At 41.4% G+C, this 25,928-nt stretch overlaps 1 protein-coding gene across 10 annotated transcripts in view; it reads right to left on the reverse strand.

Annotated features, from left to right (window-relative positions):
* Cyc (basic helix-loop-helix ARNT-like protein cyc) overlaps positions 1-25,928 on the reverse strand; it is a 52,818-nt gene that overhangs the window by 5,632 nt on the left and 21,258 nt on the right. For 8 of the 10 annotated variants that reach the window (XM_076907650.1, XM_076907659.1, XM_076907651.1 and 5 more), the window contains exons 2-7: positions 23,115-23,547; positions 13,921-14,361; positions 11,556-11,627; positions 9,923-10,160; positions 2,373-2,465; positions 1,983-2,100 (exon numbers count right to left, since the gene is read on the reverse strand). In XM_076907650.1, coding sequence (XP_076763765.1) covers positions 1,983-2,100; positions 2,373-2,465; positions 9,923-10,160; positions 11,556-11,627; positions 13,921-14,361; positions 23,115-23,547 — 1,395 coding nt within the window. The remainder of the gene's footprint in view (positions 1-1,982; positions 2,101-2,372; positions 2,466-9,922; positions 10,161-11,555; positions 11,628-13,920; positions 14,362-23,114; positions 23,548-25,928) is intronic. The other 2 variants (XM_076907658.1, XM_076907657.1) reach the window with 2 other exon arrangements.

The raw sequence follows: 25,928 nt of genomic DNA on the forward strand, positions 1-25,928 counted from the left end.
GGGGAGATTAAAAGTTGAGAAGGTGTGCTCGATGACAGAAGCGGATAGGAATCGTGACAATGCTGGGATAGCGTGAAAGAAGCTGTTACGTTGTGTCGTGTTCGGAGTCATAAAAGTTTTACGGTTCTTTAAACATCTATATCGTTGTGGCTGATGCATTACTATTATGCAGCAACGAGAAAACGGTCTTAGAACGTTGACGTGACGTTAACATGAACTGTGGGCGTGTTGATGGCCTGTGCAATCTCTTCTTTAGGGGGAGAGAACCAAGCGTCACAGTTATGCAATTAATCTTGTTGGTACTGTAACATGTACCCAATATGCAAAGTAGTTATCTTCCTCTTACGATGAAATTTGCTTTAAAAGGTTCGTCGACGTGATCGCAAAGCTTTCCTTTTTCGTTCGTTTGCAATTTCGATTCTTAATCGCGAGTGCTCTGGTTCAGTCTCTGCAGACAATTATAGATAGAACTGATAGAAAATTCGCAAAATTCTATAGGACAGATAATTATTCAAATAATAAAATAATCATTGTAAATGGACTTAACCTTCTATTGTTATCGCATATTTTATCGTTACAAGACACGGTCAATAAAAAATAAAATATGATAGCTATCAAAGATACGTGTAACGTCCAGTTGGTTCTACGAAGGTTATTACACACGATCCATTATAAAGACACAATTGCTGATTTTCCATATGCCTCGCAAACTTTCATCGCAAGATTACTGCTGCACAAACTTATGCAATGGTTTTTACCTAGAGAAACAGGTCCACAATTTTATATTCCAATTCTTTCATAAGTTTACGACACACACCGCGGTTACTACGGAGAAGTAATAAATTTCAATGTCTTTTACGGTTTTATTAGAACCTGGAATCTCGCCCTACTCGTGGACAATCAATCGTAAATCGAAACTACGATTTGCAACGTCTAAAATTAAAATAACTCCACTTATATGAGGAATATCGAGGATCGTAGCGTTGTAAGTTAACAAAGTGAAAAGGGCATCTCCTCGATTGGAACGTTGGCTATTTAATAATTAAAAAATGATAAATGTTCCCAAAAAATTTTCGAACTGGCTTAAATTTAACAGATCGATCAACAAGCACTAAGATTTCTCTCGAGGGTAGAAATAATTTTCCCACAACAAGAACCGCTTTCTCTCGCCGCTGTTCATTAACAATCTCTAAAAGGCACTTCAGCAGGCAGAAACATTGCGAAACGAAGACGTAACGCCGGCCAATTACTTCATTCGAGAGTTCATCAAACGAGACGGAATGGATGGCCACATAATTATCGTAATTTTTGTCGCCGTCACCCTCGCAGCGGCTCGGTTCGACGTTTGATCAATCGGCCATCAGACGTGGCAGGGAACGCGGAATCCTGCCTGTTTTCTGGTTCGATCCCTCGACTTATTAATTCCGTCGTAACAAGTGTCGATGATTAACGACTCTGGCACTTGGTCTCGAGGTCCTTGGCGCATAGATCGCGTGCAATAACAACCAACATCCTGGAGAATCCTCGTAACCAGACCTGTTCTCCCTCTTCTCTGGACGAGTCTCTTTCGCAACCGTCTTATCTCGCGGCGCTAATTCGAAGATGCATATCGGTAAGCAGATGCTGTCGAACGACTGACATTTATCAGGACGTAAACCTCATCGTCGAGCAATGAGCGTCTGACGACTATGGAACAGTATGGCTGGGGGAGTGTCGAATGATGTCACAATTAATGGATTCGTGCGAGGAACGTTGGGGGTGCTGAGTGTTTCACGATCGTCGACAGTAAATTTGAGACTGTAGACTGGAGTAGAACTGTGTCAGGAATAATAAAATTACATTTTAAGCTCAGTTGTGCCAAGCGTCGAAATGAAATGGATAAATGCACGCGCGAATGTCTTCGAGGTAAATTAGCGCGATCTCTGATTCCTTGCAGTCGATTTTAGTGTGATTAAGAGTATAACAGTGTAACAGGTACTCACTTTTCGCGTCAATTAATCGTTCACGTGGACTAAGATCCGAGGACGACAGCTGCTCCTTCACCTTGGCGACATCCTTCGGATGCAGGATGTCGAACCAACTCTGACCCAACAGGTCACCCTGCGCGAGCACAGAACAATTTATTTTACTAGACGATTTCGCAAACGAGCTACTATTACGAGCAAGATCATCGAAGCGTTCGCGAAGCAAAGGGAAGAATTGAAAATGAATGTTATCGATGAAATTGCGGACGTGTGTCCGCTCATTTTACAGTTAAGGGAACACAGATTTATGTTACTGCTACGCTATTTCTGTCGCGAACGAGACGCTAGGCGAAATTTATTTTACTGCACCGTGTTTTATTATCGTCGAAGCGGTCAGAGAGTGGATACCTGAGAATAATTGAGTGTCTGCAAAACAGACTCGGATACGTAGAGAATTCTTCCACGATCACAGCCCACCACGAAGACAAAGCCCTCCGCAGCCTGAAACAAGAGAAGGCGCCTCCGATAACGTCACCTGGATCAAATATTAATTGAGATTATGCAACAAACGCGGCGGGGAATTGTTTATGAAATCATTTCAGCGGGGCGCAAAGTAAAAGAGAGGATATGCAATAAACAGCTGATTGGTACTCTGTACAAACGAGCATTTATGGTCGTATATAAATCAGGGGTGGGTTTCAGCTTCGAGTAACAAAAATTAAAAAATAGAGTTGGACCTACCCCTAATTGTATATACTTAAACATTTGATTGCTCGATAAATACTCGTATACAATTCTCTTTAAATGAAAAGGGATCGTGTACCAAAAGTTTAGCTCTACATTTTCAACTTGCAGCCTTTGCACTTCCGTTTCTTGTGTCATGCTTCAAGAACGACTCGATACACGCTTAATCTACTCTGTCTTACGCTAAAATAACATATGGATTATATATTCATCACGGATGGGTTTCAACTTTGAGTATAGAAAATTAAAAAAATAGAGTTGAACCTACTCCTAATTATATATGCTTAAACATTTGATTTATGGTCGTATATACATCAAAGGTGGGTTTCAGCTTCGAGTAACAAAAATTAAAAAATAGAGTTGAACCTACCCCTAATTATATATACTTAAACATTTGATTGCTCGATAAATACTCGCACATAATTCTCTCTCTAAAAAAAAAGGGATCGTATACCACAAATTTCGTTTTACATTTTCAACTTGCAGCCTTTGCACTTCCGTTTCTTGTGTCATGCTTCAAGAACGACTGAGTACACGCGCGGTCTACTCTGTCTTATGCTAAAATAACATATGGATTATATATCCATTAGGGGTGGGTTTCAGCTTCGAGTAACAAAAATTAAAAAATAGAGTTGAACCTACCCTGTATAATTGTGTATACTTAAACATTTAATTGCTCGATAAATACTCGCACGTAATTCTCTCTAAAAAAAAGGGATCGTGTACCAAAAGTTTAGTTCTACATTTTCAACGTGCAGCCCCTACATTTCCGTTTCTTGCGCCATGTAAGACGACGACTTCCAAGAACGACTCGATACACGCGTGATGTACTCTGTCTTATGGTAAAAGTCGATCGACGACCCGAGCAGGTTCTCTAACGACGATCCTTGCCAAGTAGATCGCCAAAGTACCAAGGGACGACTCATCCCGCTGGCGATGGCGAACGTGAAATTCGATCGCATGTAAATCGCGCACTTTTAACGGCGAATCGACGTCTCTAAGTACGCAGACGTTAATGAATGTTGCATAGGAGGCGAAGATATATCGTCGTGGTCTTCGTAAACCCCGATTGCGTAACAGCGACGCATTTACGAGTCTGGCTTGACTTTACCCGCCAAAGAGATTGACGATACACGTACGAACACCGACGCGGCGTTGCTCCAGCGTTAACGCGATCGTTGGATAAGGATCCCTGGGTGTAGACGATCGAGAATAGCGAGTCGAAGTTGTAAGTTGCGACTGGTCGATCTCGATCGATTGTTTGCTGGCAAATCCTAGCCTCTTGGCTTCGAACTTTCTTTATTGCACGCTGTAGAGTAGCGAGCAAGTCGAACGTAGGAATGCTGAACGTGCACACCCTTATGTAAGGGTTGAACGCGTGGACGCGCCATCGCTTCAAAGTATTTCGAGAGAAATAAAGCTTTTCATTTCTGTTCGATTCAGTATCTATGATGAAGCTATATGGATTTAACTGAACCAGGGTTAATCTGAATTTTTCTCATCGTGAAACATTTTTTTTTAAGTTCTACAATTTTTAAGGGTGGTTCAATGCACGATCGTTAAGTTGGTTGTAATTGGTGAACGAAAAATTGTGGAATAACTCGAGAAAGCATCTTGCTTTAACCTGACGATGAACTATAACGGGACGTGAATGAAAAAACTTGTATAAAATTCAAATGGCGATAAAAAACGCATTCGTAACGCAATATCAATGAGTATAATCGTTGTCCTGTGAGGTAACTTCTAGTTGCATAATGTTCCTTGGAACGATACTGCAATGTTTATGATATATAGATATTTATCGATGTAATTGTACGTTATAGTGTCCTTCAGCATTAAAAGTTAATAAGGCGCGCGAGGAGATGCATCAGAGTTGATCATCGTTTAATTAACGGATAAATTTCTATTCGGTATTCGCGACTATAATTTCTCAATTTTTTTTTATCCGTTCATTGCTTGAACTTTAATCAAAGCTGGCATAAATAAAATTAAACAATTTCCATCATATAAATATGAATCAAATTAAGTTGTTAAATTCAGTGAACTGTTTCGCAGTAAGAATATTCCCACGTTATTTGCACAACTTTTATGGTTAATAACAGCATCCCAGTCATAAATATTATTCAAACTCTGACGTCTAGAAATGATTCAGGGTTTGTTAATGCTTTGGAAAGCATCTCAGTTCTTTCAATAGCAATTTTCCAATTTAAAACCACTTCATCAGTGAACTCTGGTGGATCGAGAAAAATATTTTCAGAAATCGAAAATTCCTTCTATGCTTAAATGTCATTAATGTCTTTTCTCTAAGTGGTTGTACAAAGGTTTGAGCAACTTCTACTTCATTGTCCATGATTTTCTTTGAAGATGAGACGATGCAAAGGGAGTGAGAATAGAAACGAACTTTTCCTCTAACAAAATGAAAGAAAGAGTTGACACAAGAGCGCTGCTGCAAACGCGGAAGTGGTTTCCATCTATGTTTTATGCAATAGTACGTACCACCACTGCAGATGCATATTCCTCGTTTATAACAGCTAATCCAGAGTGGAATGCTTCGAAAAAGGATAGTCGAAGCGGCTCTTTCGGTACGGTTATTCGCTGGGAATGAATTGAGAAAAAAAGAAGCAAGCTGATGACAGAAGTTTCGACTTAACCGGATTGCAAAAACACGATGCGAACGCTGTGGAAAGTGTTGCATAAGTGGGATAAAATTGAGAAGAAAATCTATAAAAGACGTGGAACAGATTGAAAGGGAAAGCTGTTACAAGCATTTTATGTGCCGATAAAATATGCAATGTAAAAGGTCTGCGATAGTACCACAAGTGTATGTAACATAAAATCTCTCAAATTCCTATTACAACAAAATCGATCACACAATGATGATTGATGACCCTCAAGGGTGTTTTAATCGACTAACAATTACTAACAAGCATTCTACAACATTCTAACTTAGTTCAACACAAACAACGATAAACTCATCCTTCAACTTTCTGTTTTCTCAAGAAGATCAATTCTAAAAGGATTCTAGTTCCAACCAATTGTAGGACTATACGAAAGGGTTCATCGTTAATCTGCAGGATCATAAAATTTCACAATTTCTCAAGAAAACCAATTCTAAAAGGATTCTAGTTCCAACCAGCTCTAGGACTATACGAAAGGGTTCATCGTTAATCTGCAGGATCATAAAATTTCACAATTTCTCAAGAAGACCAATTCTGAAAGGATTCTAGTTCTAATCAATTCTAGGACTATACAAAAGGTTTCATCGTTAATCTGTAGGATCATAAAATTTCACAAGAAGACCAATTCTAAAAGGATTCTAATTCCAACCAATTCTAGGACTATACAAAAGGTTTCATCGTTAATCTGTAGGATCATAAAATTTCACAAGAAGACCAATTCTAAAAGGATTCTAATTCCAACCAATTCTAGGACTATACGAAAGGATTCATCGTTAATCCGCAGGATATTAGAATTTCGCAATTCTTCTCGCTCCGAAAAGGAAAAAAAGCTACTCGTCAAGGATGCATACGATTACAGTTAACATCCGTCGCACGGTGGAAATGTTAATTTACAAGTGAACCGGATACCAGCGGTATTGGTGGTGGTAATAAACGTGAAGCAATCCACAATGAAAGTTTCTACGGATAATAATGGAGCCGTGGCCGTAGCAGGCGTCGATCCGAGTTGGTATGCCGGGTGTGGTCACTCGCTCGAATATTTAGTCGAGCGATCGGGATAGTGCAAAGGAAAGCCCCGATAAAAGATAAACGTCTCCTGTGCACGTAGAGTACGTGCATACGTACGCGACAATGAAAAATGTCGGTTAGCCACCGACACGAACTTTGTGCTCAGTCGCGTGACGGAATCTGGAGTGAAAAGGAACTGCAGAAATTCCCCGTTTCGTACGGAGACTCGTTCACTCTCAACCCTCTACTAATTACTAGCGTGTTGAATTCGATGCATCATGTTAGACGACAAGCTATTCGCAGATGATGAGAAACGTGCTTCGCGAACAGCTGTTTTTCTGTAAACTTCTGGTCTGAACGTCGAGGACGAGATTTTTGTGGTATTTAAATAGGTAGTAGGTGGATATTCGAAAGGCTCGCTAATTTGATATTGCACTGACTCGTCGCTGGTTTTCACTGAGCTTTCTTGTAAGTGCAAAAGGTTAAAGTATCCTTCGCAGTTCACTGCAACAGGTTTCTGCAGTTCCTACCAGCTGTGGCCGCTCTGGTCGCACGTTTCTCGTTTCGCGCAAAGTATATTCGTTCCTCACTGTTTGCACGCAAGAATTTGCTAAACGTAGATTAAGTATTGCAAAGTGTAACTTTACGTAGGTTTTTAGTACGATCATTCGTGACTCGTTCGAATCGAGTACAGTTACGAATTGAGCTAACGGCTAAGCGATACGAGACAACGATAAACGATAAACGAAGCGAGCGAGTAATAAGAAGATAACTACGGAATGATAAGAACTGCTTGTTTTCCTTTTTCAGTGCAATCAATTTACAATTAAGCGCGCGTGCAGCGCTATAAATAGTAATTGTTGTTACATACGCAATAGGAGATCAAGGCTTTTATAAATATGAAAACCAGCACCACGTGTGCTTCAAACACCAACGATACTCTTTTAAACTCCTTTAAAACCTGAACACTCGACAAGCCCCAACTAACTCCATTAATTCATTACGTTACCACCACGTGTGCTTTAAACATCAACGATACTCCTTTAAACTCCTTTTAACGTAACTCCTTTAAATCTTGAATGCTCGACAAGCGTCTGACCAAGTCTATTAATTCATTAGGTTATAATCCAAAAAAACTGGATGTTCCAAACCATCGTCACTCAAATCCATAGAAATAGCTGTTACTCGAATGACTTGTTCTTCCTTTTAACGTAACTCTTTTAAATCTTGAATACTTGACAAGCGTCTGACCAAGTCTATTAATTCATTAGGTTACAATCCAAAAAAAACTGGATGCTCCAAACCATCGTTACTCAAATCTATAGAAATAGCTGTTACTCGAATGACTTGTTCCCTCCTTTTAACGTAACTCTTTTAAATCTTGAATACTTGACAAGCGCCTGACCCAGTCTGTTAATTCATTAGAATGCAAAAAAACTGGATGCTCCAAACCATCGTCACTCAAATCCATAGAAATAGCTGTTACTCGAATGACTTGTTCTTCCTTTTAACGTAACTCCTTTAAATCTTGAACGCTCGATAAGTGCCTGACCCAGTCTATTAATTCATTAGAATGCAAAAAAACTGGATGCTCCAAACCATCGTCACTCAAATCTATAGAAATAGCTGTTACTCGAATGACTTGTTCTTCCTTTTAATGTAATTCTTTTAAATCTTGAACGCTCGATAAGTGCCTGACCCAGTGCCGAAACCATCGTCACTCAAATCTATAGAAATGGCTGTTACTCGAATGACTTGTTCGTTGGAGAAGTAAATCTTGGTCGGTGCTGTTGAAATAGCTGGCATACCTAAGTAACTTGTCGGCTGGTTCTCCAGGCCTACACGGTACCTTTAAACGGGGATGCACACGGTGATATAACGTACCCGTTCGATTACGAGACATTTTCCATAGGATTTCTCCTCTCGTGAGAATGGTCGAGGAATAATAAGTGGTCGAGGATACGGAACCAGCGCATATATAATCGATGATCAGAAGCGCGATCGAGGCGAGCGTCACGGGGGGAACGTATTATCAACAGTGACGCGTAATTGCAGATCTACATGCCACGGACCCTTCTCTTTCACCCGTCACGAGACCGATCTCTGTGAAAAATGTGTAGCACGCCGGAGAAAGGTTAGCCACGGCCGTTAGACAGAGTGCCAGGCCTCGCGTTCGACGAGGGGGGCGATTGCGAAACGCGCGGACGGCCTTTTACAAGCGGCAGGTAAAAACTTTTCTCCCGCATTGCTTCCAATTAGCTTCCAATTCCAATTAATGACTTTGGCTGCGACGCGCGATCGCACTCGCGTGCCTGTGGGAAAATGAAACGGCCGCGATTGAAAATCGAACGTTTCGAGTAAACGATCGACCGAGTTACCATTCTCTGAGAGCGCTGGAACTTTTGGCCTGCGAGCGTGCAACCCTTTCTTGAGACACATCTCGAAAATATTGTTCGTCATTCGATGTAACACGGTTAACGAAAATTGCAACTGTACTCTTAGAATAACGTTTCCATGCGTCAAGATTCCATAAACTTGAATGGCCCTGATACAACCCTTTCGCGACGCGTGTATCTTGAAAATATAGTATTGATGTAACACGGTTGACGAAAATTGTAACTGTACTCTTAAAATAACGTTTTCAGGCGTCAAGGCTCGATAAACTTGAATGGCACTGATACAACACGGAAGTGAAGAATCGATAGCGTCAGAGCATCTTTCTATGCCTCTTCCTATGAATATATTAATGTAGAGAAGCATTGAACGCATTTCAGAAGAGAAAGTGTATCCTAATTGGTCGGTTCTCCAGAAACACCCCCTTTCCCAGGAGTTTCAGAAGCAATTCCATCGCAAAGTTGCGTGGAACACCTTTTACGTCCACAAGCGAGAGAACGACGATTTGCAGTAAAAAATTGTCTCAGCGCGCGAAAAAGTAGCACGAAATTGTCAACCCGGCTGTCTATCTCGATCAAACGGCGCTCGAATCGAACTGCAGCATACGTATTACGCAAGTGATTCTGAAATACCAGGAAGTCTTACCAGAATGGTATGCACAATCGTATCTGCTATCTGGTTTTCCGAATAGGGAATCGGTAATGGCGTGTAATCTCATCGTCGGGATCGGCCCCTTTCGAGGACTTTTAGCCTTTTGCAATCGCCAGTAATAACACTATCAACCACGACCTAACGCGTATTATGTCATTACCGCGATTATCTTCTTTTTTTTTTTTTTCTTTTCTCTCCATCGTCCTTTTTTCCCATTCTTCCCCTGCAGAACGACAGGCGATGTTTCGAAATAATTGTTCGCCTCTGAAGAAGAAATCGTAGGAATCGATTGATTTACCGAGCATTCATGTTCGTCGATCGTATTTTCCGATCCCGTCGCGTTTAATCTCTGCGACTACTACTTGTAAGGCTGCGAACTTTCTACGATAAAGATCGATCGCCACGGCGGCGGTAAGGCCAGCAGATTCTTTGCCATTTTTTTTTTTTTTCTCTCTCCCTTCCACGTTTTCGCGTCGAACTCACTTGAAGTATGAGCGTCTTGAGCTCCTGATCGCTGAGGAACGCTGGCTTATAATGACCTTCCGTGTATGAGGTAACAGCCCCGAGGATGGTCTTTAAGTGTTGCACAGCCATCCTCAGCACGGTCAGCTTGTCGAGTTTGCGGGACATCGCGTGGCACATTGGCACCATCGCTGAGAGCTCTGTGATGTAGGTGTTCATTTTGTCCCTCCTCCTTTTCTCGATCTCGCTGTGATTTTGTCTGCAAAAAGTTCATAGAAGAAGAGAATATTAATTATTATTCATTGGTTCTTCTTCTCGCTGCTTCGTCTTAGTCTAAGCTAGTTGGATCTTCGCGTTTGTGCTCGCAAGGGGCCACGAATGCATTAAAGGTCGAGCCCTCGTGTCCTCCTCTTCAACGACTGTGTCCGTCTCGCGGTGAATCAATTGCAAAAGGCGATTCAGCTAATAAACCGCGCTTTTGTGAGCGAACGCCGCTGATTTGCCTGCCAGGAATTCGCATTCATGTCCCCTAGCGATCAATTGCGAAGCGGAAGTCTCAGCCACGAGAAACGAATTTGGCGCACGAGCAGAGTCGCGCGTCGATCTTTGCCAATTCGTAAAGCACACGGTTATTTCGATATCGAACGATTAATAAGCTCTGGCGACGGATTACACGTCGATCTGATTTCAATCGACGTCGACTCAACTCCGTTTGCATGTCGATCTTTGCCAATTCGTAAAGCACCCGGTTATTTCGATATCCAACGATTAATAAGCTCTGGCGACGGATTACACGTCGATCTGATTTCAATCGACGTCGTTCTCAACTCCGTTTGCATATAATCGCACGAAATGTCCAGCCAACTGCGCGCAAATTGCATATTCAGCGTTTCTGAATTAACTTATTCCTTAACGAGCGCGGACAATTGACGTAGATAAAGGAGGCGATTAGTACGATGACTGTTCTCCATCGTGGCGTCTGATAACGTGTCTTATAATTGAAACAACCGAACGATGGAATACAGTAATCAGGTAGAAACGAAATGATTTGTGAGTAGCTGTTTATGTGCGATCATGTTCCTAATTAGTATCGTTATATTCGTTCAATACCGCTCTATGGAATATCGTGTTTTAAACATTCATCTGTTTTATGATACGATCGATCAGCATGCTTCGTAAAAATTTGATAATTCATTTGCAACGTCGTCGATCGTTCTAAGCCAGCGTTCACATAGGCTGCGTGTAGAAAATAGTCTGTCATTTTTAGGTACGCGTGTAATCAACGCTGGCGTTGATTGGATTAATGACGTAGCTGATGAAGCCAGAGGAAAGAATTGCGGTGGGTCAAGGTGGCATTTACCTTGGCAATGGCTGACATAATACCTCGTAACCAACCAAGATTAAACTTTAAGCCACATCGCGGTGTCTAAACGCGTTTAAACTCGCCACACGCGTTTTTATGATAAACACTTTCACCGTGTGCGACACGAACATCAGATTTAGTGGTTAAATGATAACATCAACTTGTAACAACGACATCAACTTGTGACATTGATTTAATAATACGTTGGATTGTTTAATTGCAATTAAATTTCATCTAAACTGCACCACGTTCTTTCGCGCTTCGCTGATATTATTGATACGTTCCACTTACTTTTTGCTGTCGTCGTTTGTGCGAACTGATTTGGTATCGTCTCCCGCGTCGTCCAACAAATCGCTACCATCACTGAAACAAAATTCAGATGTACATTAAATATTTAGACTCACAGTACAGTAATGTGATTTAAATTAACAGACTTGATATTGCTACCCTCATTTTTCAGTTCGAACATTATCAGAGACTTGATTTCCAGCGTGGTGAACAACAACGCCCACCCCTCGCCCTCGAGTATGGAATAATGTAACCAAATAATAATTGAGGAAGACCTACTCGAGCGTTGGAACGTCGAAACGTCAAGAAACCAAGTATGTACATACCACTGAAACAATTTCTTGCGCGGCTGTTCGCGAGGGGCGTTAGCCCTTTGACGCAGAATTTCCCTAACTTTAACTGGTCCACAGTTTCCACGCACTTTGGCCGTACAAGCTCCAATTCGTACGCGTTACTCTAAAACACTCCCCTCGAAAGTGCCATCGCTTCGTTACTGATTATTTTATCGCAATTTAAACGAGAATGCCAAGCAAAACCACTGCGACACTTGTCTCGAGACGTATTTGGATATTTTATAGAAGAACCATCGACAGATTCGATATTCCGCAACTGACTGAAGTCGATGGTAAATTTTGTCCGAATTTTGGCCACGATGTTTCGACTTCACGGGCTGGTGGAGACGCTTAAAGACGCGAAATTGGATAGATTTCGATCGCAGGCACCGTCGAGGTGCCGTGGCAAGTGGCTAAAGCCAATTTCGACCGGAACAAGTCCCGCGAGACGCAAATCTTCGGCTCTATTAATGATTAAGTTAACCCTTTGAGCGGGTAACCGACACCTTGATTGGTAATTACTTGGAGTTGCGGTCGTTTAACAGGAAACGTCGCTGAGCACAGTGTACCGATGTCGAGTAGAGCTAGGGTGGAGAGGGTGGCGGCGGGTCAGAAAGATGTTTGTAGATGGAAATGTCACTTCTGAATGCATTTCTGTGGCTTCGTTTCCGACGTATTCTCCGCGAGCGCCACGTTAATGTGTGTAATAGCCCAACACGCTGTACGACTTCCACCTACGCCTGTACCCGAACTTGCTTTGTACGGAATAAAGTGGTTCTCGCGGTTTTTTTCTTTTTTTTACCACGTCGTGTTCTGATTGTGGTAATTCCATGCAGCTCGTTTCTCCCCTTTCCAAGCGTTATTATTTTAAGGGGAAAATCGTAGGCGTACCTTCGAGCAACTTGGAGCAATTCATTTTATACATTTCTTGGATCGTCAATTTTTCTCTTCAAGAATTCGAATTTTTACTAGAAATCTTCCTTCTAATCACCGTCTCCAGTGTTTGCACTGAAAATCTCGAGAAACGAGATCTTAGAATTTCTTAATCAACCAGTGATTCTTGAATGAGACTAATGCTCCAGTGCTACTAAAATCTACTCTTCTTAAATTCGAATTTTTACCAGAAACCATTTAATCACCATCTCCAACGTTTGCACCGAAAATCTCGAGAAACGAAGTCTTACGCAACCAACGACTCTTGGACGAGACTAATGCTCGAATGCTACTCAAATCAACTCTTCTTACTAGAGAAACGAAATCTTAGAATTCCTTAATTAACACAATCGCAGCCAGCGATTCTCGAACGAAACTAATGATCGAGTGCTACTAAAATCTACTCTTCTTAAATTCTTTTACCAGAAACCTTCCTTCTAATCGCCATTTCCACCGTTTGCACCGAAAAATCTCGAGAAACGCAATTTTAGAATTCCTAAATCAGCACGATCGCAATTAGCGATTCTCCAACGAAACTAATGCTCGAGTGCTACTAAAATCTACTCTTCTTAAATTCTTTTACCAGAAACCTTCCTTCTAATCGCCATTTCCACCGTTTGCACCGAAAAATCTCGAGAAACGCAATTTTAGAATTCCTAAATCAGCACGATCGCAATTAGCGATTCTCGAACGAAACTAATGCTCGAGTGCTACTAAAATCTACTCTTCTTAAATTCTTTTACCAGAAACCTTCCTTCTAATCGCCATTTCCACCGTTTGCACCGAAAAATCTCGAGAAACGCAATTTTAGAATTCCTAAATCAGCACGATCGCAATTAGCGATTCTCCAACGAAACTAATGCTCGAGTGCTACTAAAATCAACTCTTCTCAAATTCGAGCACCTTTTACCGGAAACCTTCTAATCACCATCCCCACAGCGATTCTCGAACGAGACTAACGCTCGAGCACTCCTCAAATCTACCCTTCTCCCTCGCTAAAAACTCCATCAACATCGAACTAAGCTACCACTCTTCGATCCCAAAATTCGACACGCCATAGAACCACGTAAATCCCATCGAACTCCCCACGAACAATAACTTACTGGCAGGAGAGCTTGCGCTTCTTCGAAACGGAGACGAACTCGTCGGAGGTGTCTGTGGTCGCTGGGCCATGGCTGGGTGTGGTGGACGCGCTTCTCTGGTGATGATGATGGTGATGATGATGGTGGTGGTGGTGGCGGTGATAGTGATGGCCGGGGGCGGGTGCCTGGTCGGGGACCATCGTCGAGGGTGTCTCCATGTGCTGGGGCGGTTCAGCCCCCGTTACGACCTGCGGGGTGGTGGCGTTGCTGGCGGTGGTGGTGGTGATGGTGATGGTGGTAGCGCCTGTGGTGCTGGGGGTGGCGGTGGTTGCGTTGTTGCTGTTGCTGGCGGGGGTTGGAATCAGGCTGAGACCTTCGCCACCCCCCGCCGAGGCGGCGGTTACTTCTCCCACCCCCGATCCCGTACCTATGTCGCCGAAGTAAACCGTGGAACACGAGCTTCTGGAAGAAAAAAAAGGTGCTGGTGAGTCGTATCGTTCGTCAGAGGGGATCCATACAGGCGACCATCGACACAGGTTCGTTTAAACGCTACGTATCAGCGAGAATTTTGGTTCAGAGCGATTCCACGTTTAGTTCGGATATCCTTAGATATCCTTAGATATCCTTCAGTTTTGTTCAGTCTTAGTATCTTTTCATTATGGTAATAGTGAGATGCGAGATAATTCTTGAATAGATGTGAAGGGAATTTTGGTTTCGAGCGATTCTATGTTTGGTTCAGACGCTTAATTTTTGTACAGTCTTAGTAATTTTTTCATTATGGTAGTAGTGAGAAGTAGAAGGAGGGGTACATAGTGACAACCTGATGGAGGCTTGTGAGACGCGAGATATTTCTTGAACAGATGTAGAAAGATATTGATTTCGAGTGACTCCACGTTTGGTTCAGATGCAACGATTTTTGTACAGTCTTAGTAATTTTTTCATTATGGTAATAGTGAAAAGTAGAAGGAGGGGTACATAGTGACAACCTGATGGAGGCTTGTGAGACGCGAGATATTTCTTGAACAGATGTAGAAAGATATTGATTTCGAGTGACTCCACGTTTGGTTCAGATGCAACGATTTTTGTTCAGTCTTAGTATTTTTTTATTATGGTAATAGTGAGAAGTAGAAAGAGGAGTATAATAGTGACAACTTGATGGAGGCTTCTGAGACGCGAGATATTTCTTGAACAGATGTTAAAGAGAATTTTGGTTTCGAGCGATTCTACTTTGGTTTAGGCTTAATTTTTGTTCAGTCTTAGTAATTTTTTCATTATGGCAATAGTGAGAAGTAGAAGGAAAGGTATACAGTGACAACCTGATGGAGGCTTCTGAGACGCGAGATATTTCTTGAACAGATGTGAAGGCAATTTTGGTTTCGAGTGACTTCACGTTTCGTTTAGATGCTTAATTTTTGTTCAATCTTAGTGTTTTTTTATTATGGTAATAGTGAGAAGTAGAAAGAGGGGTATAATAATGACAACCTGATGGGCTTGTGAGATGCGAGATATTTTTTGAACAGATGTTGAGAGAATTTTGATTTCAAGTGACTCCACGTTTGGTTTAGACGTTTACTTTTGGTCAGTCTTAGTAATTTTTTCATTATGGTAATAGTGAGAAGTAGAAAGAGAGGTATAATAATGACAACCTGATGGGCTTCTGAGACGCGAGATATTTCTTGAACAGATGTTGAGAGAATTTTGATTTCAAGTGACTCCACGTTTGGTTTAGACGCTTAATTTTTGTTCAGTCTTAGTATTTTTTCATTATGGTAATAGTGAGAAGTAGAAAGAGGGGTATTGCGACAACCTGATGGAGGCTTGTGAGACGCGAGATATTTCTTGAACAGATGTTGAGACTGTCTCGATGGAACTACGAGCACAACAATAATGACGCGCGACGACTGCCATGGATCGATTAGCGAAATTTTTCCCCACCTTAATGTTTCTTCTGTACAAACACACACGTATGTATTGCTGTTAACAAGTGGGAAATATAGTTTTCTTGTAAATGAAAATAAAATGCTTGGTTTGTATACTTGTGCGAAAAATAGAATTAATTGTTTTTGGTCTTAAGTTACGATGACTGTTCAGTATTCTAGTACCACGTGGATTCAAAAAGCAGAGCAAATATTTAGCAATTGTACACGACACAACGGAAGTTGTGTATGTAAATACATTGCAACCAGTTCTGCAGCCTCCTTGAATAAGTTCGTTTTAATTAGCTGCGTGATATTAAAGTGAAGTTATTTATATACCCGCATGTCAATGCAACAAACAATTTCTATTTTACTTAACGTTGTAACCAATCCATGACGCAGAGTAAATAAAATTTTTTCGCTCAACTAATCCAAGGTTTAAAGATCAAAGGTTACTTTCTTTAACTGATCTTTAAATGTACGTGTTAATAATAAGCTCGAATACGCATTTGCTTCTGTTCTGCATTCCAGAAAGCGTGTCATCAAAGACAACGGCTTTATTGCTCTGACCTCTTCTCACGTTTTTGTAACCCTTTGCACTTAGAGAAATCGATGAACCAATAGACACAACAAGTAAATATCGACTCGAATGTTTCTGATACCCAATCTTATGTCTCTCAGTAGGCGATAATTCTGTTATTAACGGAATCTGAATACGTTTCAACTTATTATCAGCTAGTACGCGCGTAAAGTATAAAATTTATTACAGAGATTACAAGGTATGGAATCTAACATTTACAATTCCTGTTCTGCTGTAGGTCATAATACTGTGTATTTTTTTATCTCAGTGAAAACGACCCGTTATTTTTTACAAAATATTCTTTTTTTTTTATTCGCAAGATTAGAGTAGAAGATAAACGGCGAGGTATTGAATAATATCCTGGCGGATAAATAAGATGCAAATTGCTAATTCAGCACAATAGAAAAAGAACTCTGACATTGACTAACCAGGCACAAGAACCATTTGATTAATGCGGCTTTGATATCGACAAACGGTAGCGTAAACTGGTTTATTGCTTCTCGTACAGGCTTTTTTTTCGTGTTAAGCTTCAACAGAGGTTGACAAGATCATACACGCACTGTGCAAGATCTCACGAACTCTTCGACATAAATCATCATTAATTTCAATAATTAACCTCTGGCGTAACGCAATTTTCATAGTCGAAAGCTTCGTGTGCGCATAAAAAGGGCACTTTTGACATAAAAAAAAATCCAATCTCCAACACTGTAGAAGTTGCATCGCGTAGACGCAACGTAGACGCGACATTGTCAATCGAACGACAATTAATCGACGCGAAACAAAAGATTGTGAGAAACGAGTCGATGGTAAAAGGCTTCAGCCCATGTATCAGACGAACGACACAGAGCACACAACGATTACGTAAATGTCGCTAATGGTAACGATTATCCTACCTTTTAATTACCCTCTAACCACGATCAGAGGTAATTCGTGGTCGAAGCCTTTTCTTTTCCTCCTATGCCGTGCGATTATAAACAATAGCGATTTAACTTTTACAGATGAAAGATTTCTATGGAAATACAGTTGGACTAAATTCTCATTCCAGGTCAATGGCGTTTGGTCGCGCTTAACTAAAATTTATTAGTAACCAATCGTTATTAGAGGCGAATCGAGGCAATCGAGCATTGGAATCTCTCGCGATGGCGAAAGAATCGAGCATACCAAACCTGCAAGCAATCGCCAATCTCGCCACAGTGAATTATAGTTGCTCGTTCCTCGATTCGATTTTTTTTACCAATCTCACTAACGCATTTCTTTACACTGTTCCGTTCACGCTTCATTGGGCAGCAAGTTTTTCCCTACAACACATCGAGTTACTCTCAAAGTTTGCAGGGTTCAGGTAGCGAACGTACGTATAATATGCGAGGTAGGTGGAACTGTTTTTTTGCTCGCTAAATCGTTAATAATGTAATCGATGTTACGCAGTGGAATGGATAAGTAATTACAGTGCGATCGAAATACTTAAGGAGATGTCATAACGTTTAAAAATTACAACGTCAGTTCGCATTCTTATGTGTGATATGGTATCGTTCATTATGTAATTCGCACGATATCGTGTAATTAGTGTAAACGATACATTCATTATGAAGAACGATAGATTAAAAAATTGTATGTCGAAGCTACCTGCAGAAATACGACGAAAATTATTTCGTTTCTTATATTCTTATTTGGGGGTTGCAAGTATAATTTTACTAAAAAAAATATTCTTTACAGCACAGCTTCTTTATTTTAACTTAAAGATGCGTGTGTGCTTTTCAATATTCTCGTATGTATTTTCTCAGCGATAAAATCGTGTTTTAGGAAACGTGTATTTGGGGGTTGCAAATATAATTTTCCTAAAAAAAAAATATTCTTTGCACTGCTTCTTTATTTTAATTTGAGGATGCGCGTGTGCTTTTCGATATTCTCGTACGTATTTTCTGGGGGTTGCAAATATAATTTTACTAAAAAAAATATTCTTTGCACAGCTTCTTTATTTTAACTTAAAGATGCGCGTGTTCTCGATATTCTCGTATTTATTTTCTGGGGGTTGCATATATAATTTTACTAAAAAAAATATTCTTTGCACAGCTTCTTTATTTTAACTTAAAGATGCGCGTGTTCTTCTCGATATTCTTGTATTTATTTTCTGGGGCTTGCAAATATAATGTTACTAAAAAAAAATATTCTTTGCACAGCTTCTTTATTTTAACTTAAAGATGCGCGTGTTCTTCTCGATATTCTCGTATTTATTTTCTGGGGGTTGAAAATATAATGTTACTAAAAAAAAATATTCTTTGCACAGCATCTTTATTTTAACTTAAAGATGCGCGTGTTCTTCTCGATATTCTCGTATTTATTTTCTGGGGGTTGCAAATATAATTTTACTAAAAAAAAATATTCTTTGCACTGCTTCTTTATTTTAACTTAAAGATGCGCGTGTGCTTTTCGATATTCTCGTATTTATTTTCTGGGGGTTGCAAATATAATTTCACTAAAAAAAAATATTTTCTGCACAGCTTCTTTATTTTAGATTAAAGATGCGCGTGTGCTTTTCGATATTCTCTTACGTATTTTCCTAGCGATAAGATCGTGTTTTAGGAAACGTGCAGCGATTTATCGTCTTCGATTGCACTCGTTCGCGGCGACGATTTCGAAAATCGTTTGGCGACAATTCTTTCCTGAGTCGCCGCGGGTAAAGACGCGGCGAAGGTCGGCCAAGTATCTACGCCGGCAGCGTATGAGTAGTTCCGTATATTATGATGTAACCTACGCAATTAGCGTAATTCTATTTATTCATAGATACGTCAGTGCACGCGACGTTCTTGGTATCACACTACGCGGTTTTGCCGCGACGGCAAAATTTGCACGCGACGCCTTCCACGAGTTCCACGTCCTGGCCGCTCGAGATTTATTTCCACACGTGGAGAACCAGCGATTCGACGTGTCTTTCCTCGCATCCACTAAGGATCGCGTCTTTTATCAATAAAACGAAAGCATTTCGAGTTTCAAATAACCGAATATAATCGAAATAATCGAATAACGTTCGACTCGCAGATGCTTCCTCCAGTTCATCCCTTTTACCTTGCATCGGATTGCTGTGCGATAAGAAAGGATAAAGTTACACTGCAAGGACTCAGCTTTACTGTTACGATATATTCAACGTAATCTCTGGCTACTCTCTGGAGAATATTCAATCGAGTACATCTCTTGTACGTCATCGCGGATTAAGAAATATGTACGTGCACGAGGCGTATTACATAACTTTGCGTGGTTTGTTGGAGAACGTGTAACGCGAAGGTGTGCATGTACTTCGTTTTTCCTACTCGTAAGCTTTGGAAATGCTGCTGATCTACATATAAAAGTTGTTCAGAGAAATCATTTCTTTTTTTTTTTAATTTGATACGTTCGTTAAAATGTTCGTCTGCTAAACGCGCAAGCTGGACGTGCAATTCTTGAAAAGAATGTTCGAACAGGTGTTACGTATTTCCATCGATCAGACGATGCCAGCGTAATAGTGTAATTGTTTAATTGCCATGAATAGCGACGTGTAAATAAAAGGCGACACGCGAATAACATTTGATTCGCCTTACTTTGTAAACGACGACACTGCACGGAGATGCAGCGCATTCCAGCATTGTTGCTTTTTACCATCCATAAATTTCCGACTTCGATATACAGGTATAATTACACTTAATTAGACGGCTTCGGAAGAATAACACGATTAGACGAGACTAATATGTTCTACTTTTTTGTTCTGCATTAGATGCTAGCAATTGTCAACGACACTACATGTCTGTTGAACGTTGCTATACTTTGTTACAGTCTTTGCACTCTAAAATCGCTATAGGAATTTTAAAAAATTAAAAAAAGTCCTTCACATCTTTCTATCTAACGATTATATAGTTGCACGATGTTTTCCATCAATGGCATTGCAAGAGATTTCGTATCTAAAAACAATCCTGTTCAAAAACAAATTTCTTAACCGTGTCCACGATTCCTAAACACGCGTACATGGCTGTTAAACGTTACTATACTCGACTACAGTCTTTTGCACTCTAAAATCGCTGTACGAATTCTAAAAAATAAAAAAAAATCCTTAATATCCTTCTGTTTAGCAATTACATAGTCCTATGATACTCTCCAGTAATTGCATTGTGTGGCATAGCAAGAGATTTCGTATCTAAAAGCAATCCTGCTCAAAAACCAATTCCTCAACCGTGTCCACAACTCATAAACGCTCATTCATGGCTGTTAAACGTTACTATACTCGACTACAGTCTTTTGCACTCTAAAATCGCTATACGAATTTTAAAAAATAAAAAAGAAATGGTCCTACGATGTTCTCCACTAATTGCATTGAGTGGTGTTTTAAGAGATTTCGTATCTAAAAGCAATCCTGCTCAAAAACCAATTCCTCAACCGTGTCCACAACTCATAAACGCTCATTCATGGCTGTTAAACGTTACTATACTCTACTACAGTCTTTTACATTCTAAAATCGCTATACGAGTTTTAAAAAATAAAAAAGAAATGGTCCTACGATGTTCTCCACTAATTGCATTGAGTGGCGTAGCAAGAGATTTCGTATCTAAAAGCAATCCTGCTCAAAAACCAATGCCTCAACCGTGTCCACGACTCATGAACACACACGACTGACCAATGGGACCAAGAGAAGAGGGTACAATCGCTCCTCGATTTGCGAGCAACGCTATTTACCAGCCTGCAAGGCTCGCGCCTCGCAAGAGCAATTCGATCTTCGCTTGAAACGCGATTATTATTCATTCGCTTGACTAATTGCGGTAGGTGAAACGTGTGCCAATCAGAGACGCGATGGCGCACGCAGCCCTCGGGACTTCTAGAAAAACTCGTAACCGGATTAACCGTGCCGGTTGGCTATCGTGCAACGAGACAATCGATGAAAAGCCGCGTTTGCTCGTAGATCTTCTGGGACAATGATAAAGTCCCACGGTTACGTAACGGCCGTTTTACGTGCACCATAAATCGGGACCAGGCCGTGAACGGGCAGCAGCAGCAGCAGCCAGAGAAAGAATGGAAAGTGAACCCCGTAGGGCAGCGCTCGATCGTTGCGCCATGCTTCTCTGAAAGTTCTCTCCTGCAGAGAACCCCGCTAAACTTGGTAGCGAGCCTTCTATACAGGCGGCAATTATTAGAAGAACACTCGATATCTCGTGTCGCAGCGATTCGTTCGACACGTCGCCTTTGGTAAAACGATCTTGGCTGCCCTCGAAACACTGCATGCTTATGATTATCCGTCGCTCGATCGAACAGTTATCCAGTCGATCTATGCTGCGCACCGATCGTCGATTGATAAGCAGCTGTTATTATGGTCATTTGAACGCTGATGGAATGCACGTTTCGAGTATGGCTAACGGAATTTTGGTCCCTACTGGTGAACGTAAGGCGTTGCTTTTGGGCGCCATTTTGGTTCCTGTCTGAGTGAATCATAAGCTCTACGTGTATACGAGAACTTTAGTTTGTAGATTTCATTTGATTGAGATTTTTGATTTTATTTATTGTATGACAGTGGTGGTGTGAATTGCGCGAGCTGTGGAGTCAGAGTTTGCAAGAGTAGTCGTGTGTCTGGCCAAGAAAACAGTGGACGAAGCGAACGTTTCAGTCGCTGAATGATAACGGTTGATATCGCTGTCTCGCGTTTATTCATGAATGGTGTTCTATGAAAAGTGGCGCCGTCCGCTGGTTTAATCTCGGCTGTTAACTAGAAAAGAACGCTGCCCCTTCGAGATCCCTTTGTTCATCAACTGCTGTTAAATCATCGAATGAACCCAATTGATTCTCTCATTGTCGTCGCGTAATCGGTCGCGTTTTAAAACTAGAGTGCTAATACGTATAATAATTGACGAACGGTATCACAACCGGATTCTCTTCAAGCGAGGCTGTTCCTGAACAGCGCTTGTCCGACAACAAAACGCGTCATGCAATCGACGACAGAGAAATCTGTTCGACATGTGAAACGCACACAAGCACGACTTACGATAACTTTCGATGGAGAGAAAAAAAAATGCATGCAAAACAGCGTTTTCTCAAGCGAGCGGTTAGTGATAATTGCGTACAAAGGCGGTTCGAAGCGTGCACCCCAGAGCAGCGGTGTTCAATGGAAACCGTGAACATCAGGAGTTAACAACGAGGTCGCGTGCTAATTCAAGGATAGCCAATAAACACGCGTAATCGTCTCATTATATCGCAGGTACACCGGGTTACGTCATAATCTTGAAAACCGACTATTACCATTAACTCGCGACTGGAGTCACGGATTTGCAGAGGTCTCTAAAGGTCGGCGTATTAATTTTTCACGAAATTATATGGCTAATTGACCAATGAACGTGGAGGGAACAGGCTTAATCGAACATCGATAACAACAACGATAGCACAAGTTACTCACGACACCTACAGAGATACATATATACACACACGTATACAAAATGGACTTTAAACATCTGTTCCACTGAATCTCAGGACAGTTCTACGCCATTTAAACTGTATCGAAAAATGGAGCCTGGAACATCAAAGCGCTACAAAGAGGGTGACAGAAACGGAAAAAGTCCAAAGATCTACTAAATACTGGGTACTCGACTACTTCACCATCGAACGATCCAGCGGTCAGCGAAGAGGGACACGAACGACAGCTATTTGTGACAACAGCGCAAGGTTTACTTTTTTTTTTTTTGGTGTTTGTTGGTTTATTTTTGTTCACTTACTCTTGAACAGCCGAGAGATTATAGTAACTCCGCTGTTGCTGGTGATGCTGGTAGAGATGAGCGCCAGTTGGGCCGCGGTTGTCGTGGATATGGTGTTCCTGGTGCAGACGTGGCTGCAGTTCCTCCAGAGAGATGAATTCCTGCGACTCCTGGCCCGGATGGAGGAGCTGCGTGTAACTCTGTGCCATTTCTTGGGCCACCATCTCCTGTTCCGGTGGTCCTCGAAAGCACAAGAGGTCTTCCAGCTCCTCCTCCCCGTGGCGGTGCTGGTACGGTTGTTGTTGCTGTTGCTGTTGCTCTTGTCGATAACGATGGCGTTGCGAGGGTTGCTGTTGATGCTGGTGGAGGCCAGTCGCACTCACGCAGGTGCCATCGCCGACCACAACATCGTTCTCCACGACACCACCGCTATCTGGCAGTAATCCACCCTCGTCTGAGGACGCACAAAGCACCGTTCTTTTATGCGGCCACTCGATTTCGTCGCGATCGCGTCGCAAAGTGGTCGCAACGTGCGAACGATTCGGGAAAGGCTGAGCTCGTTGGTTGGATACGAGATTTTTGGCTCTCTCAGCGACGGATTTACGGCTGCTGGGATTTGAAAATGGTCTACTGGGTGCGTCAAAGAAAATTTCGAATACCTGCGTGCAGTCTGTTCTGCTTAGATAATTGTTCGAACGAAAGGGACGTTTGTGGAACTAAAATCAGAGTTTGCAGAGAAAGATCGAGGAAGATACTTGTATTTGGGTGTTTAAAGGGCACAGAAGGCAGTCTGATTTTGCTTAAAGGAAGAGTAATCAAATGATTGACAATATTGTCCAAAACGAGAACTGATAGAACACTTTGGCTATGGAGAACAGCATGGTACATCGACCCTTATTATAAGATGAGCTGAAGCTACTAAAGATCAACGCTTATTGGAATCTAGAAACGCGATACTTCATTCATTTAACCAGTGACTGTATCAAAGATGGCAGCCTTTAATTGGTCGCAGATGCCTCCTACGTTTGCGAGCCTCGTTTCTTTTGCAACCACTCACAGAGATCAGTGATCCAGGACGAAACGCGATGCGATCTGCGATTTCTTTAGAAACGATCCCGTAGCTTCGACGAACCTCGATCGCTTTCGAACTTTTAAAATCGACAGTTCATTCGAAAGTGGAGCATTGCAATCGAACACTTCTTTCTTTGCCAGTCGTTCGTTTCGATAAAATCGAGCCCTCGCAGATGAATAATGGCAACGATGATCGTTGGATCGCGAGAAAGAGCCATCGATGCTTTCGACCGATGACAACGCGTGTGCATCGAGCTTTTTCCTTGGAACCAGCGTGCAACCAACGATTGGATCAGGATTTCGCGTGTTACGAAACTTGGCAAAATTCTAGGGATCGCGGTTGCATAAGTGAACGTGTAATTACTCATCGCGACCTGTGCATCGACGCGTAAGACTACTTTCTAAGTCGCCGACCTCGTACTTAAACAACTCATCGGTTTTCATCGATTCGTGATAAATGTTTCGCGTGCACGTATCGTCATCAACCTTGCCGCGCGTCGCGAAATGGAACCGTTAATGACGAATTACGCCTGCGAAAGGTGAAACAGGCAAATTGTATCGACGTTGGTCATCGACGTTGGCGTTAATCGATTTTCAGTTTCTCGCGACGCGTAGAGATTATCTGGACAAGTACCTCGATGTATATCAGACAAATTCGTACCATTTTCTTATTTCATTAAGATGCACGAGAGTGCTTTGCTTGAATTGTTAAATCTGCAAAATATGCGATAGTTATTGTACCGTGTTAAAGGGTTCACTGACACGAGATAGAAGTGCGAACTTGGACCAAGAACAGACTTAATGGCTAATAGCAGCGATAAGATTAATTGAATAAAACTAAATGCAATTGTTATTTCAGTACAAAGTGAGAGATATTAGTGTAGCGGTGGTGTCTCAGTTTCTACGTTAGTGATGGTGGTTAAATAGACAAAGCGTTGGCTAAGGTGTATTACTCGACTGAAATCGACTAAATATTGCACGCGTACGATTGCTGCGTGAAATAAAGGGCGAGTCGTGAAGGATACGGGTGAAAAAAAGCAATTAAACGTGCGTGTAATGCGTGTTACTCGAGACGTGCTATAAATGATTTCGAATTGAGTCACGTCATTAAGCGTTTTGTTAACAACAAAAGACACGGACGACGATGTCGCTCGCGGTACTTTTACCATCTCGTAATTACGTAAAAGTAATTATAGAGGAGAACGAAAATATCGTGCAGCCTGTAGCTGAATGGCCACGCACAGCTCTATTCGAACATCGAAACGGAACAATTCCACAGCATCGACGCTATTGTCCATCGAAAAATAAACTCCAATCCGTTGGTCCTATCCGCGCATAATTAACCTACTTCTTCACACGTGTTGGTGAACGTCAATTTTCTTTTTTTTTTTGTAACGTAAAACCAACGAAGCGCAGAATTTTATACTCTGAAGTTACGATTAATGGCAAGAACAGCCAATGGTCCTGACAACCATGATCGTATCTAACACGAAACACTCTGTACTTTTATGGATATTTCAGTGATATCAAAAGTAGCGCAACTAAGTTCATCGTATTGGATTCATAGTGTTCTAAAAAATTGTTTGTTAACCCTGACAAGAACAGCCAATGGTCCTGACAACCATAATCGTATCTAACACGAAACAGCCTGTACTTTTATGGATACTTCAGTGATATCAAAAGTAGCGCAACTAAGTTCATCGTCTTGGATTCATAGTGTTCTAAAAAATTGTTTGTTAACCCTGACAAGAACAGCCAATGGTC

The sequence above is a fragment of the Xylocopa sonorina genome, chromosome 17 (assembly GCF_050948175.1).
Source record: "Xylocopa sonorina isolate GNS202 chromosome 17, iyXylSono1_principal, whole genome shotgun sequence".
Classification (NCBI taxonomy): domain Eukaryota; kingdom Metazoa; phylum Arthropoda; class Insecta; order Hymenoptera; family Apidae; genus Xylocopa; species Xylocopa sonorina.